This window comes from Selaginella moellendorffii, unplaced genomic scaffold (genome assembly GCF_000143415.4).
Source record: "Selaginella moellendorffii unplaced genomic scaffold, v1.0 SELMOscaffold_1, whole genome shotgun sequence".
In the NCBI taxonomy this organism is placed as follows: Eukaryota; Viridiplantae; Streptophyta; class Lycopodiopsida; order Selaginellales; family Selaginellaceae; genus Selaginella; species Selaginella moellendorffii.
The window spans coordinates 6,051,136-6,066,593 of NW_003314262.1; the positions used below are offsets into that span (position 1 = coordinate 6,051,136).

Sequence of the window (15,458 nt, forward strand, 5' to 3'; positions counted from 1 at the left end):
TCTTTTAGATCGTGTAGTGCGGGTTGACGCCGTCGAGATCTAGACCTTTGAGCTTGATCACAGACTCGATATGAGCTTTGAGCGTGTGAGCTTCCTTGAGCCTGCAAGGAAAGGAAACCATGGTTAGCGAAAGTTGACGTGAAAACCGTATATCAAACCTGGCCATCTCCGCGCGTTTCTTGGCTTGCTCCGCGATATCCGATAGCTCCCGGTATCCCATTTTATCCATGAAGCTTCCTCCTCTCTCCGGCGTCTTCTGTAGGCCATGACGTGTTCGCTGCGTTTGCGCCCATTGTAGCTCTCGCGCCTCTTTGCCGAAGTCTTTCTGCCTCGTAAACGCAATCTGGAATGGCTCTTTGGTAAGCAAAAGAATTGCAGCTCAATTTCACACGTACCTTGCGCTCCAGGACCAAGTCCCATACGTGACCGAAGAGAAAGTAGCGGATGGCAAACTTGATAATATCGAGTGGAATATAGAAGACAATGCTGAATAGCCATATCACCCCGCACCATTTCCAGCCAATCGGGTGGATTTTAGCGAAACCGAGCTGTAAATGAGCAGAGATGATGGTAGCAACCTGCGATTGCATATCAGCACGGGAATAAACAGAACTCGAGAAACAATTTACCAGTTGAGCGGCGGCGAAAGCCGCTAAGAGCAAGAAACCGGGCCTCTCTACGTATGACCAGCTCCGAGAGCGAGTAACAAAAATAAGCGCCTGGCTGACAATGCTAACTTGAAGGTAAACTGCCGAGTTCAGCTCCCTGGGCTTGCCCGAGATATCTGAGACGCCAAAGACGCGCTGAAACAAAAGCGAGCGATCAGTTGGCACTTTTCTACAAACGGAAACGGATGCATTACTTGGAAAAAATTAGTTTCCTGAACGAGGTAGAAGAACAAAACTGTTATCAATGCCAAATATGTGCCCAGTGTGATCCCGGTTGCAAAAATTTCCTTGAGCTTCCAACTATCTGGGGAAGGAGATGGCTTGACACGATCTTTGGATATAGTCATGATAGTGCCTGCACGTTGAGGATAAGTAATGCGAATAACAATGCCACTGAGTTTTTACCATCGTTTAGAATGGCAATGATCAAAACCATGAAAGGTGAGAAGTTGAACTTCCAGATTATCGAAAGCAGCGCGAATCCCAGCTACAAGAAAGAGAACCTTCAGATTTCACGAACTTGCTAGCATACAAACATGAATGACTTACCACTATACGGATAGTGATCGACACGGCATAGATCTACAGAGTACTTGAACAGTTAGAAGCGTAATCGGGAACCACAACAGATTCATACCGTATAGTTTTTCATCCTTTGGAATATTGCTCGACTTGTCAACACAGCGCTGATGATCACACTAAGACCCGGTTCTGTCAAAACAATGTCTGCTGCACTCCTTGCTGCGTCTGTGGAATCTGCAACAGCAATGCCGATATCGGCTTTTTTCAGAGCGGGAGCATCGTTAACTCCATCCCCCGTCATCCCGACAATGTGCCTTTTCTCTTGCAGTCGCTTTACGATGATGTACTTGTGCTCTGGAAAACCGTGAGTCAGAGATAAAATGCAAAAACTCTCAGTTACCTGGATAGACCCCAGCAAATCCATCAGCGTTTTCAATCAGTTCATCCATTTCCGGGCCAAGCTCCCCCTTATTTTCTCCTAGCAGCGTTTTAGAGGGATGCATATTGGTCCCCATGCCCAATCGACGACCGGTTTCAATACCAATCGCCAACTGATCGCCTGCATAACGAGAAAACGAGATGATATGCACGGCGTTGGAAATGCGCGTACCAGTAATCATCTTGACATTGACACCGAGGTTGAGCGCACGGCGGATGGTGTCAGCACTGTCATGACGAGGTGGATCAAAAAGTGGTAGCACGCCGCAAAGTGTCCATGGGCCTCCTGGAGAATCCTTGGATTCCTCAGGGACTTCCTGCGATGCCGCTGGATGACTTAAATCTGACGCCTTTTTGTTTGACGTACCTGGATAGCCACTGCAAGTGATCGCAGACCGCGCTGAGCAAGTTGCTCAACCACGGTATGGAATCTCTGGGACAATGCTTGTTTGTTGTGTACGAGAGCTAAGATCTGGCAACAAACTGGTTAAAGTGATCACATATTATAAATGGAAGAGTTTACCTGCTCGGGAGCTCCTTTGCTTGCTCGATACCATTTTCCGTTCTCTATGTAGGTAATTGCCGTTCGCTTTTCGACGGGATTGAATGGCAAGAAGTGGATCTCTTCGATGTCTTTTCGGGCCTGCATGAAAAATATTAACAAAAAAAGTTTTGTTCTGAGCTTAATCTCTGCAATTACCTCCGACGGATCACTGAGCATGCCTACAATTGCAGCATCAATAGCATCTTGACATTCTAATCTGGATGCTCTTGCTGCAAGCTTCACAACCGTGTCTTGGTCCATGTCCTTCGGAAACACCTGATATAAAATGTTTTAGATGACATCTTCTGTCTAAACATACTGTAGCCTACCTCAACAAGACTCTTGTCGACAGTAAGCTTGTTCAAAGTAAGAGTGCCCGTTTTATCACTGCAAAGGACGTCCATACCAGCCATTTCCTCTATAGCTGTCATGCGTTTTGTTATAGCTCCCTGAAAACATGCGAAACTGAATGATAAAAGCCATTCCAAAAGAGTCTTGCCTGCTGGGATAATCTGTGCGAACCAATCGCCATGGTTACCGAAAGAACCGTCGGCATAGCAATTGGTATTCCACCAATGAGAAGAACCAGTAAATTCTCCATGCCCTGACGATAAGTCTGGTGATGAGCCGCCCACATGACGATTCCCTCCACAAATATTCCCACAGCAATAGAGCAAATGCAGAAGTTTCCAATGGACGTCAGGACCTGCGTTTTCAAAACATTATAGCTTATAGTTTATGCTGTCGAAATCAATCAAGTCCTACCTTTTGAAAGTGTCCCACATTGTTTGTGCTGTCAACAAGGTGAGCCGCTTTACCCAGGAAGCTGTGAACGCCGGTGGAGATGACAACAGCGTTCATCTCTCCTACTTTGCAAGTTGATCCTGAAAGTACTTCATCTCCAGGCCTTTTCGTCACAGGTAAAGACTCGCCAGTTAAAGCAGACTAATCACAGTGAAACAAATCGTCAGGGGATAATCGCAACTTTCACGTAAGCGACCAAACCTGATCAATCTTCAAGGAATCTCCTTCGAGCAGGCGAGCATCTGCAGGGATGATGTCTCCAAGCTTTATGGCTATGATGTCACCAGGAGTTAAGAACTTCGCTTCCATTTCTTTCCATTTCCCGTCCCTTAGAGCCTGCGCATGCACGAGTGACAATCCTTGGGACAAAACAAGTCGCTAGCAGACCTTGCACTGAGGAGCCAACCGTGCCATCAAAGCAGCCGCAGCGTTTCCGGCATTGTTTTCTTCAAAGAAACTTATCGTGGAGTTCACCAAAAGAAGAATAATTATCCCAATGAAGTCTGGATAATCGGGGGGATCTCCCTGCGCACAAACGAATGAAACAGAATGAAACAATGAAACAAAGAGAAAACTTCTTACACTGCCGTCATTGAGCATGACAATAGCTATGATCGCTGCAGCTTCCATCACCCATGACAAAGGATTCCACATAAAGCCGAGGAACTTGAGAAACTTGTTTTCCTGGATTCCAAAACCATACACTATATCATGTCAAGCTACTTTGTTTATTGTAGAAAAAGAGCATGAAGATCATACCTTCGTCTCCTCTAGCTTGTTATACCCGAAAATCTTGAGCCGCTCTTCGGCCTCCTCCTCCGTGAGGCCATTCTCGGTGCACCGCAGCTGCTCGAAAACCTCCTCAACTGGAGCCCCTTTCTGGAAATCCAGCGTTAGATTCTGCAAGAAAAGGCACCAAAACGTCCTACAAGATGGTGGGTGTCGATGGCCAGGCCATTCCCGGCTCCAGCGCCTTCCATTTCTCCTTGGCGACTTCGCTCGATCGCAAGCCTGCCAAGCCTGGAATGAAAGAAAACCTCGCAAGGACTAGAAGATCAACCAGCTGGAGCCTAGCAGCTAAACCTTGTCCTGGCTCACGATCGACGGAGATCGCGACGCTCACGGCTCCGGCTCACCGCAAAACCCTAGAACCTGGGAAAAGGACAAGGTTTAGGCGCCATAAACGGCATATTCCTTGGCACGAAAATTTCGAAGAGGCAAAAATACTAGAGGTCGAGGTTTCGAAACGCGGGAACGTTTTCTAAGCACTAGGGTTTTTGGCCTTTGGGCGATGGGCGATATCAGGAGCGCGCTCCAGGTCGCCGCGGGGATTGGCGATCAGAAGCAGAAGGTCGATCAGTACAAGGCGATTCTCTCCACGATAATCGCGACGAATCATGTGGAGCACGCCATGGCCTTCGTCAATCACAGTGAGTTTTGTTGTGTGGAAGAATTCGGGAAGGTATTGAGCTCGCATTTGCTGCCGCAGTGGTCTCCGACGAGGTTCCGCTGGTAATCTCGCGCCAGGTGCTGCAAACTTTCGCGCAGGATCTTGGGAAGCTGGAAGCCGAGGCGCACAAGCAAATTGCGCAGTACGCTCTCGCGCAGATTCAACCCCGCGTTGTTTCTTTCGAAGAACAGGTTGGAGTCTTTCTTCTTTGGCCTTGAAAGTTTTTCTTTCCTATGTATCAAGTTTTTCTGTGCTGTATCTAGGTGTGCCTCATTCGAGAAAGGCTAGCGGAGCTCTATGAGATCGAAGAAGAATGGACGAAATCGGCACAAATGCTTAGCGGCATTGACTTGGACACTGGAATCCGGTTTGTATCTTGTTTGATCTTGTACTTCTTTTCTTGAGGAGATCGGGTTTAAGGTGATTGACTTTCAGTGCCGGGGACGAAAGCTACAAGCTAACAAAATGCGTGAAAATTGCTCTGCTGTACTTGGAGGTACGAGAACTATAGTTTGCACTGTGTTTTCATCCGTTTGTCCAGGATGATGATGCGACAAATGCCGAGGTGTACATAAAGAAAGCCTCTTTCATGGTGAATGGCTGCAAGGATGAAGCTGTTATTTTACAGTACAAGGTTATTTCCTTCGCTGTTTTCTTGGTATATGAGCTGACCTCCGTCCTTTATAAATATTTAGGTGTGCTATGCGCGTATTCTTGATTCAAAAAGGAAGTTCCTGGAGGCCGCACTAAGATACTACGAAATGTCGCAACTTGAAAAGAGAGAAATTGGGGGCCGGTAAGTTTTTGATTTGTATATTCTACATTGTGTGTATTTGATATTTTGGACAGCATTGTCGATGAAGAGGAACTCCAGCAAGCTCTCACAGCAGCGGTGACGTGTACTATCTTGGCTGCTGCAGGTCCTCAGAGGTCGAGAGTTCTCGCAACCCTTTACAAGGTATGCGAGCCGCTTTCTTTTTTCTTCTCAAAACTGTAAATCCATTTGTGTTTATTAGGACGAAAGGTGTTCGAAGCTAAAGATCTATCCGATTTTGCAAAAGGTGTCGTAATACTATTGTCTTGTCGTGGTTCTGATGGAAACGTCATATTTTTGTCAGGTTTACCTGGAAAGAATTCTTAGAAAACCCGAAGTCGACGCGTTCGCAGAAGAGCTGAAGCCACATCAGGTAGGTGTTCATGTTAAAAAAAAGACGAGTGCGAGTGTTTTCCTTTTTATGCTGCAGAAAGCTTTGCTTCCAGACAGTTCGACGGTTTTGGATCGAGCTATGATTGAACATAATCTTTTAAGCGCAAGCAAGCTGTACACAAACATCAGGTAAATATACTGTTTTCACTCAGGGCACTGATTGAAAAGTGTTTCCAGTTTCGAGGAGCTGGGAGCATTGCTAGGCATTGCCCCTGACAAGGTAACCAGTTCTTTTTTTGTCGCTCCTAGTGTTTGAGGTATTCGTGCAGGCTGAAAAGATTGCGGCGAGAATGATCTCGGAAGATCGTATGCGCGGATCCATTGACCAGGTTCATGTCAAGCAAACTCCTTCTTGCGTTTCTAACTCTTGTCCGATTCTAAAGGTCGAGGCTGTGATCCATTTCGACAACGACATTGAGGAGCTGCAGCAATGGGATCAACAGGTAAGCCTCTTTCCATTTACAAAACGCATAAGCGCAAGGAACTGTTATTGCAGATCGTGAGCGTTTGCCAGTCGCTCAACGACGTTCTCGACAGCATGATGAAGAAAGGAATACCCGTGGCTGTATGATCTTAGTCGTCGGAAGCAAGTAGAAATTCCTCGCACTCAGGTCGTCGTCCATTTTTCGACACTTTTTTGGTTTGTTTAAGCAAACCTGTGGGATGGTAATGAATATACCTAAAATATAGTTGAATATTTTAGGATATTCTACCATTTTACTGTTATTATTTTATTTAGATTAATTTTGTATTTATAATTTATAAATTTTCTTAAACCCTTTCTAGCATATTCTTTTTTATTCTAATAAGATTAATCTTAGTGTTTATAAATTATAAATATGCTTATAATTCTAAATTATATCTAATCAGTTAAATTAATAAGTAAGAATAACATTATTATTAACCAACGTTACAGTTTTAAAACCTACTTCCGGACGAATGCTTTTACCCTTATTCCATCGATGGATTATTTCTCGCTAGGGCAAAATAGTGCCCCCAAGCCCAGAAGGTATGCGGCTCCTCCTCCCCATCCATTTCCTCCTCCCCCTCCTCCTCCTCCTCCTCCTCCTCTCTCGCTGCCCAACGAGGCCACACAAGGGAAGAAGAAGAAGCCCGGCGCTAGAACCTGGATGAGATTCGACTCCCGTGGCGTATGCGAGCTCCTGGAATGCGATCGCCAGACGATCATGAGCCGCGCGGACATCCCAGCTCGTGATCTTCGGATCCTCGGCCCGGTTTTCTCGCATTCTTCCAACATTCTAGGTGAGCATCACTGGAGTACTTCTCTCTTTTGTTTTGATGCATCGCTTTTCCAGCTCGCGAGAAGGCCATGGTGATCAACCTGGAGTTCATCAAGGCGGTGATCACAGCCGAGGAGGTTTTCATTCTGGATCCCCGGAATTCTCTGGTGGCTCCATTCGTGGACCAACTCACGCAGCAGCTGGCTCTGGATCAGGGAGCTGGATCTTCCGGCGACGCGGTAGCAGCAGGAGCAGCAGCAGGGACGATGATCGATCCGCGAGGGCCTCTCTGGATGAGAGTGGAGGAAGAGTCTGGCGATGCGCTGCCGTTCGAGTTCCAGGTTTTGGAGAGCGCCCTCGAGTTTGTGTGTAGCTACCTGGACGCAAAGGTGACGGATCTTGAGCACATTGCCTATCCTGCTTTGGACGAGCTCACTAGAAATGTCAGCACAGGTAACCTCGAGCACGTCCGCAGCCTCAAGAGCACTCTCACTCACATCACTGCTCGAGTGCAAAAGGCAAGCAATCGCAAAGACAAAGATTTCTCTTCGACTAACAAGCTTACTCGCTCGTTTCACAGGTTCGTGATGAAGTCGAGCACTTGCTCGACGACGACGAAGACATGGCCGACATGTATCTCTCGCGCAAGATGGCTTTGCAGCAGCAGCTGGAAGCGTTGCCTCTGGACGACGAGGCCAGCAGCTTGATCATGCCCCACCCGAGCACTCGGACTGCGACCAGCGTCGCGCTGGGGACTCTGGCGGATGGCAACGACGTCGAAGATCTGGAGATGCTGCTCGAGACGTGCTTCTTGCAGATCGATGGAACTCGCAACAGGCTCGTCACTGTAAGTTGCAAGGATAGTTTTCTTTCTTCTTTCTCTTATGCCTCTCTCTGCAGCTTCGGGAGTATATCGATGACACTGAAGACTATATCAACATCCAGCTCGACAACCACAGGAACGAGATGATCCAACTCCAGCTCGTTTTGATCATTGGCGGCTTCGTGATCAGCCTAGCAACGGCAGTGGCTGGAGTTTTCGGGATGAACATACCATATGGGATCAATGACGAGAGCGCCTTCTTCATGACAACCGCAGGGACTCTCGCCGCGAGCACCATCATCTTCTTTCTCGTCTATGGCTACGCCAGATGGAAAGAGCTGCTCGCCTAAGAAGAATGAAACCAAACTACAGCGCTACGTTTGGATTTTCTTGCGGGAAAAAAGAGACCTCTCTTTCAGGACAAGATCCAGCAAGACTATCCACCTTATTTTCTCAATGATGTAAGCTAAAGGAAGAAGGATCTCACATAGAAGCCAGTTGCTGGATGTTGGTGGGATAGATGCTGGTAGTGGATCCATTCCAGAGGAAATCAGCGAGGATGTTGTAAACTTTAGCAGTGGGATAGATTTGATCCCGATAAGCATAGTGCTTTGGATCAGAACAAGAGGGAAGATTGTAAGTGCAAAAGGATGGAGGATAGTTTGTGTTGTTCTGATAATTTGGGGAGCAGGTGATTGTGTATTCAATAACACCATTGTGTTAGAGTGCTCAATTGGGGCTCTTAGGGCACTGAGCAAATTCTAGAATGCATATTGACCAATCTCTACCTTAGAATCGAGAATGCCAGTGGCACACCAATAACAAGGGTTTGATCTAGTGGAGTAGAATCTCACAGCAAGGAAATCCTCCAATAACCTAATATTTATCTAATATTTTAAACAGTTTCATTGTAATATAAGCAAGAGAATTAGGATTGACTTATCAAAGAGTCTCTAAATAAAATAGAATGCAGTAATCTTATGAGTGGACATATTTTAGAAGAAAATACATCAATGTTCGCAGTAATAATTATATTCAGAACACCGAAGCAAAGATAAATTTCCCTCCCTATGCCCGAAAATTACAAATGGATTTGTGCTACCATATTTAATAGTGTTTGGGCAAACTAAAAGCTTTATTTATTTTTCAAAAAGCTTCTTGTCTTATGCTTATCACCCAAAAAAAGGCTTATTAGAAGGTGTAAATTATGTATTAGATTATATGATTTCACTAGATATGAGTACATCAGATTCATTTTCTTGGGTTTGATTAATCAGCCACCAGATCCAACCACAAGATACCCTCAAACCATGCCTTTACAACTCCAATATTTTATAAATGACAAGAGTAATCTCTTAAATACAACACTTAACGTCATCAACAAAGCATTCTTCTACATATAGTTTAAGATATTATCACTTATTTTGCTCTATTTTCACTAGTCCAAAGTACTCCTTGTGTTTGAGTTTTATTATAAACAACTAAAGGTACCATTAATATACCAGTTTATTATACTAAGGTCATATCTATTTGCACTTTTGCCATAAGTAATCCAAGACCAAACCATCCAGTTTGTGAGTGGTTATCCTATAACCACTTTTTAGAATCTATAGCATGCCCAAGGTATAAGGAGCATTAACAGTGAGAGAAGCTAAATTATATTTGGATTTGACTGTCATAAATTTGCATGGTGCAATTGACCTGATCTCTTCTGACATTGTTTGTATTGATCCAAACTCAAAGGCTACCAAAAAAGTGGCCAATACAAATGTCAATCCATAATTATTCATTACAATATAATTAACGAGGTCTAAGTGTATGGCTATGGTGTGGTGAGTGGGATTTTGATAAAATTGGTTTTAATTTGGACAACTTGCATTTATATATAAACTAGGGTTTTTGAAGTTATATTTTTTATTTAAATTTAGCTTTTGTATTGTTTAAATCTCTTTTGTTCCTATAATTTTTTCATATCTTCTTTTTTTTTCTTTTTATCTCTAAAATTAAATAATCAAACTCAATTGATGGTCATGGTGTAACTCTTTTTACTTTTAGTGGCAATCTTTGTGTCAAACTAAATTTCTTTTGTGGAAATATTAAGAATGATATGTACTATTGGTTCAATCACTTTAAAGTGATTGACACATATCATTCTTAGTATGATGCTTGATGTTTGTACAAGTTTTCAACATCTTTAAGGGATGGTATTACAATAATATAATGATTTAAGTGCAATGATTTATGTGGATTAAAGTTTTTTTTAGATGTTTTTAAGTGCATATTTGGAGATGTTAACAATTGTAACAATGTTTTCTAACAATTGCATTGTTTCTATTAGAGGCTATGCAATTTGAAGCTTGATACTATCATTTATTTGTGACTAACTTAGATATATATTATTTTCCTCACACTACCAATCTTCTAGATAGTTTAGGAAGACATATAAGTATTTGAGAAAATTTACTCTTGACACCATTTGATTAAGGAGGCAATATCTAATAATAGTTATAAATATATTAATAAGAGCATTACGAGTCAGATAGTTAGAAGCAATAATGACATATTCATTGCTAACAATTTACTATGGCAAAAGTCTCATTAAATCAAATGCCACTAATTTAAATAGACAAAAAATTACAATTGAAACTAGTCATCATGAAGAGGAGTATACAAGCTTAGCACTAAACACAACTATGTATATATTAGATAATATCACATCACATCTTTAGTAAAAAAAAAAAGGCTTATATAACTTCTCAATCACACAATGATGTTCTATATGCCCTCATAGAATAAGAGAGTCATGATAAATATAAAGAAAGTATGGAATAAAAATTGAAGGCACCACTTGCTGCAAATAATCATCAGGATTAGTCTCTATAACATAAACAAAGTTGTACTCAAAGTAATATTAATCAGTAAGTAATACAAGATTCTCAAATCAATTCTAAGATTTTCAAATCTATGACTTAACTTTTGAGTCTTTCAAACCTCATCAAGACAAATAAATCTAGTTTTACACCTTATGGACATTAAATATTTAGTACTATTATTAGCACAAAATCCTTATTTAAAAAATCTAATAACTAGAATAATAGGCTTGTTAAGAACATAAGAAGAGAGTGAAGAAGCAAAACGAGGTTGAAAAAAAATATCAAAATCAGTTATAGAACTTTTTGGGTGATGAATAATTTTCAAGTTATTGTCAAGACCCCTGACAAGATCAAGATTGGAAAATGCAAAAAGACAAAGAGAAAAGCTAGTGGAAACAAAAAAGAGGCCTTAGACTGGCGTTGATTTAGATTGTGGAGAAATGGAACAAGGCTAACCTATATATACTATAGGTTGATGAAGCTCCACCACTCTTGGATCGAGGACGGCCTAAATATAGCTGAGGTCGAGGAGGCGCCACATCATCATCAGGAATGTGGCTCGAGACTCAGGAATCGGGAAGTGTCTCGAGAGTCAGGAATAGGGAAGTGTCTCGAGAGTCAGGAATGTGGTTTGCAGGTCAGGAATCCGGCGAGAGTCAAGAATGTGGCAAGAATTGGGGGATTCCTGATAGCACCCCCTCCTCAAGAACGAGTGGAACGAGGATGTGAACGAGAACGAAGAGGAGGATGAGATGAGCGGCAAGGGATGGGAGATGGAGAAAAAGAATGAGGACTGGGACGAAAAGGATAGCAGCGGTGGAAGTCCTGAACAAGGTCAGGAGAATGAATCAGGTTGTCCGCAGGTTCCCAAGTGCGTTCCTCAGGTCCGTAACCCTTCCAGTCCACCAGATAGTAGAGTTTAGACCGTGAAATCTTGGAATCAAGGATGTTCTGAACCTCATACTCAGACCCATCCTCGAGCTGCACTGGTGGAGGCGGAGGAATGACCCGATTTGGAATAGGACTGGGAATATAAGGCTCAAGGAGAGAGGAGTGAAAAACGGGGTGAATTTGATATGAGGAGGGAAGTGCAAGGCGATAAGTGACAGGATTAATGATGGCAGTGATAGGGAAAGGACCAAGGCATTTGAAATCAAGTTTTGGACAGGGCCTGGTGGTGGAGATATTTCGCCTGAGGAGCCAGACTTTATCCCCGATATTGTAAGGGGGACAATCCTGACGATGGACATTGGCAAATGTTTTATGAGATTCCTGAGCACGATGGAGGTGGAAGGAGATGGAGTTGTGGATATCTTGGAGGTTGGAGATAAATGCCTCAGAGCGGGGATTTGAACGAGAGGATTCAGATGGAGAAGGAAGTGAGAGATTGAATTGGGGATTTCGGCCAGAGTTTGCAAAGAAGGGGGAAACTCGAAGAGAGGAGTGAACAGAGTTGTTATAGGAGAACTCAGCAAGAGGAAGGATATCGAACCAGTTATCCTGATGATAGTTTATGAAGCACCTCAAGAATTGTTCCAACGTCTGAATCGTTCGCTCGGACTGCCCATCAGTTTGAGGATGATATGCCGAAGAGAGGTTGGCCTTCACTCCAAGCAGCTGCAAAAACCGTTGCTAGAAATGAGAGATGAACTGAGGCCCCCGATCCGAAACCACATCTGTAGGAATCCCATGAAGTCGGAAAATTTCCCTGAATACCAGTTTTGCCATGTCCTCGCCTGAAAACTCCTTGGTACATGGCAAGAAGTGCGCCATCTTTGTGAAGCGATCGACCACGACTAAAATGCTGTTGAAGCCTCCAGAACTTGGAAGATCACTCAAGAAATCCATGGAGATGGATTCCCAAGGACCTGAAGGGACCGGAAGGGAACGAAGCAAACCTGAAGGAAGGTGGCAAGGTACCTTATTCCGGGCACAAGTGTCACAGGAGGTAACAAAAGCTTTGATGTAGTCATCCATGTGAGGCCACCAAAAGTCCCGTGCAACTAGCTCATAGGTTTTCGCAATGCCGAAGTGACCAGCAGTCGGGCTATCGTGGCACGCCATCAGGACCAACCTTCGAGCATCACCTTCAGGAACGTAAAGTTGCTCCCCACGGTACAATAAACCATCTAAGAACTCAAACTCGTCAAATCGCCGGCAGTCGGGAGTCACTGGGTGTCCAGCCTGAAGATGGGGAAAAATGTCGCTAGCGAGATCATCTGATTGAAGATCGTTTCTGATTGCATCCATCAAGGAGGAGTCTTGAGGGGCCAGGGAAATTGCCATAACTTGAAGCCGATCAGGACCGAGGATAACTTGATCCTGTTGATCGAAGGCAGGATTACCAGGCCTGAGACTGAGATAGGAGCGCCTTGAAAGAGCATCAGAAAGGCCTTGAAACTTTCCAGGTCTGTACTTGATAACAAAGTCAAACCGACTTAGGAATTGTGCCCACCTTGCTTGACGACGGCTTAAAACTCGGGAAGTGGCAAAGTACTCGAGATTTTTGTGATCTTTCCAGACTGCTGTTTGATGGCTCGCCCCCTCCAAGAAACGGCGCCACTCTCCAAAGGAATCCACGATGGCAAGGAGCTCCTTGTCGTGGATTTTGTAATTGATCTCCGCAGGCTGGAATTTCCGAGAATGGAAAGCAACCGGATGAAGTTCGTGATCCACTCCGAGTTGAGACAGCATAGCACCAATGGCAAAGTCGGAGACATCAGCCTCGATGAAGAAAGGTTGTGAGGAATCAGCATGGATCAAGACAGGAGCAGAACTGAAGGCCGCCTTGAGTGTGTCGAAGGCCTGCTGGGCAGCAACAGACCAAGAGAAGGGAACATCCTTGTGAGTGAGATGTGTGAGAGGAAGGACAATGTCAGAGTAGTGATCAATGAATTTGCGGTAGAAGTTGGCGAAGCCAAGGAAAACCTGAACGTCTGACATTGATTGTGGAGGCTCCCATTCGAGAATAGTCTTGACTTTGGTAGGATCCATCGTGATACCCTCAGGAGTGACAATGTACCCAAGGAACTCCACAGACTGCTGATCAAAGGAACATTTCTCAAGCTTCGCGTATAGGCCGTGTTCTCGCAGCTTCGCTAGCACCTTGCGTACATGTTCATCATGCTCCTCCTGAGTTTTTGAGTAGATGAGGATGTCATCGAGGTAGACGATCACCATCTGATCAAGAAACTCCCGAAAAACGTCGTTCGCCATGTGTTGGAAAACTACTGGATCATTTGTCAAGCCAAATGGCATGACAGTGTACTCGAAGTGGCCATAGCGGGTTCGGAACGCAGTCTTCCATTCATCACCAGGCCGGATCCGGATCAGGTTGTATGCTCCACGGAGGTCGATCTTGGTGAAGAAGCGGGCACCGCCGAGACGTTCCAACAGGTCCGAGATCAAGGGCAGCGGATAACGGTTCCGAACAATCACCTTGTTCAAACCTCGGTAGTCGATGACTAGCCGCAAGCTCCCATCCTTCTTCTTGACAAAGAAGACAGGCACTCCAGCCGGGGACTGCGAATGCTGAATGTAGCCCGAGGCAAGGTTCTCATCCACGTACTCTTTGAGGGCCTTAAGCTCAGACGGGGATAACCCATAGATAGGCCCCCACGGAGGTGACGCTCCTTCCTGTAAATCAATGGGACAATCATAAGGCCGATGAACAGGCAGTACACTAGCTTTTTTCTTGTCAAACACATCCCTAAAATCATGATACTTCTCAGGAAGACTGACAGGAAAAACATGCAAAGCAAAAAGAAAAAGAGGTTCTTCATGAAGGAGTTCTTTCATAGTGATTGTGGAGATAGGAGGAGGTGTACGACTAAATGGAATGATGAGACGAGGATACGGTCCAGTGTAAGATGGAAGAGAGGAAAAAGAAGAGGGTGAAAACTTTATAGAGTCAGGAACAAAACCCCAATTTGAGTTTAGGGAACTTTTCCTGATTCGGACTCGATGAATAGTAGGGGAAGCCGTGGGAGAGATGAGCTGTAATTCCTTCCAACTGATTTGAGGCTGATGTAGTTGGAACCAAGGAAGACCGAGCACCACAGAGGAGGACTTGCTGTTGATGATGTTGAAGGTGATATCGGTGACGGTGGACCCGATGTGTACTTGAACGGGCAACGTTTCCCTAAGTCCAGAAGATGGAGACACAAAATGCCCGCCGATGCCTTCAACCCTCAAATCCCGTATGGTAGGAGAAAGAGGAACGTGATGTCGGGCAGCAAAGTCCGTGTCCATGAAGCAGGAAGTTGCACCCGAGTCCAGTAACGCCAGAGCCTTGAGTCCTGATTGTCCGGTGAAAGAAAGGAGACATGGGACGCGGAAGTTGCGGGAATTGGTGGTGGCTTTGATGAAAGGTGGTGAGGAGCTTGATAAAGAAGAAAAGTGATTTTTATTCGGGGAGTCCAAACAAACAGCTCCTACTCTGTTTGGATAGGGTCGTTTCCCGACTGCAATAGAGGTGGACTTTGAGGCAGAGTGAACTCGAGCAGTCGAGGAGGCTTCTTGGGACATACAGCTGCTTTGTGATTAGGATCAGCACAATAGAGGCAAAGATTATGAGATATTCGACATTGCTTCTCAGCAGGACTCAACTTCCCTCTAATGAGTCGGGGAGTACCAGAAATATCCATCGGAACCGGAGCAGTAGGTTCAGGAGTATGCCCCGAAGACTCAAGCTGGGATTCCTGAGTCTGGGACGGAAAAACAGCGGCGCGGCGACTTTCCTGACGACGTTCAAAGAGACGATTGTCACATCGAACAGCTTTGTTGATGGCATCCGACAGGTCCTTGGGATCCTCCATGGTGAGCAATAAATCCTTGACACCGTTGTTGAGGCCGAAACGAAATTGGTCAATCAGGGCCCGCTCATCCC

The 15,458-nt window shown here is 44.7% G+C and overlaps 3 protein-coding genes across 6 annotated transcripts; 2 read left to right on the plus strand and 1 right to left on the minus strand.

Moving 5' to 3' along the window:
* Nucleotides 1-4: 4 nt before the first annotated feature.
* Nucleotides 5-13,513, minus strand: LOC9647114 (plasma membrane ATPase). 4 transcript variants are annotated; one of them, XM_024678374.1, is made up of 21 exons: nucleotides 13,499-13,513; nucleotides 3,736-3,876; nucleotides 3,559-3,660; nucleotides 3,364-3,501; nucleotides 3,178-3,312; nucleotides 2,938-3,117; nucleotides 2,672-2,878; nucleotides 2,502-2,621; nucleotides 2,329-2,448; nucleotides 2,152-2,271; nucleotides 1,996-2,100; nucleotides 1,801-1,945; nucleotides 1,591-1,749; nucleotides 1,306-1,544; nucleotides 1,218-1,250; nucleotides 1,074-1,155; nucleotides 863-1,023; nucleotides 630-803; nucleotides 396-578; nucleotides 159-343; nucleotides 5-101 (listed from the first exon to the last, which is right to left on the minus strand). In XM_024678374.1, exons 1-21 carry the CDS (start codon nucleotides 13,511-13,513, stop codon nucleotides 5-7), a joined length of 2,841 nt encoding a protein of 946 aa, XP_024534142.1. The 4 variants fall into 4 exon arrangements, with proteins under 4 accessions (XP_024534142.1, XP_024534149.1, XP_024534154.1 ...); XM_024678381.1 differs by lacking the exons at nucleotides 3,736-3,876; nucleotides 13,499-13,513 and having other exon boundaries at nucleotides 3,364-3,497; nucleotides 3,561-3,645; XM_024678386.1 differs by lacking the exons at nucleotides 3,736-3,876; nucleotides 13,499-13,513 and having other exon boundaries at nucleotides 1,801-1,941; nucleotides 1,992-2,100; nucleotides 3,364-3,497; nucleotides 3,561-3,645.
* On the plus strand, nucleotides 4,233-6,333 carry LOC9647115 (COP9 signalosome complex subunit 4). Its single transcript, XM_002961766.2, has 14 exons — nucleotides 4,233-4,406; nucleotides 4,466-4,617; nucleotides 4,690-4,793; nucleotides 4,862-4,922; nucleotides 4,968-5,060; nucleotides 5,122-5,222; nucleotides 5,276-5,384; nucleotides 5,443-5,487; nucleotides 5,545-5,613; nucleotides 5,671-5,762; nucleotides 5,811-5,853; nucleotides 5,903-5,962; nucleotides 6,017-6,076; nucleotides 6,130-6,333. The coding sequence occupies exons 1-14, from the start codon at nucleotides 4,268-4,270 to the stop codon at nucleotides 6,202-6,204; spliced, it is 1,203 nt and encodes a 400-aa protein (XP_002961812.1). The 5' UTR covers nucleotides 4,233-4,267; the 3' UTR covers nucleotides 6,205-6,333.
* On the plus strand, nucleotides 6,596-8,430 carry LOC9629143 (magnesium transporter MRS2-4). Its single transcript, XM_024683042.1, has 4 exons — nucleotides 6,596-6,896; nucleotides 6,950-7,392; nucleotides 7,455-7,721; nucleotides 7,775-8,430. The coding sequence occupies exons 1-4, from the start codon at nucleotides 6,596-6,598 to the stop codon at nucleotides 8,045-8,047; spliced, it is 1,284 nt and encodes a 427-aa protein (XP_024538810.1). The 3' UTR covers nucleotides 8,048-8,430.
* Nucleotides 13,514-15,458: the final 1,945 nt, after the last annotated feature.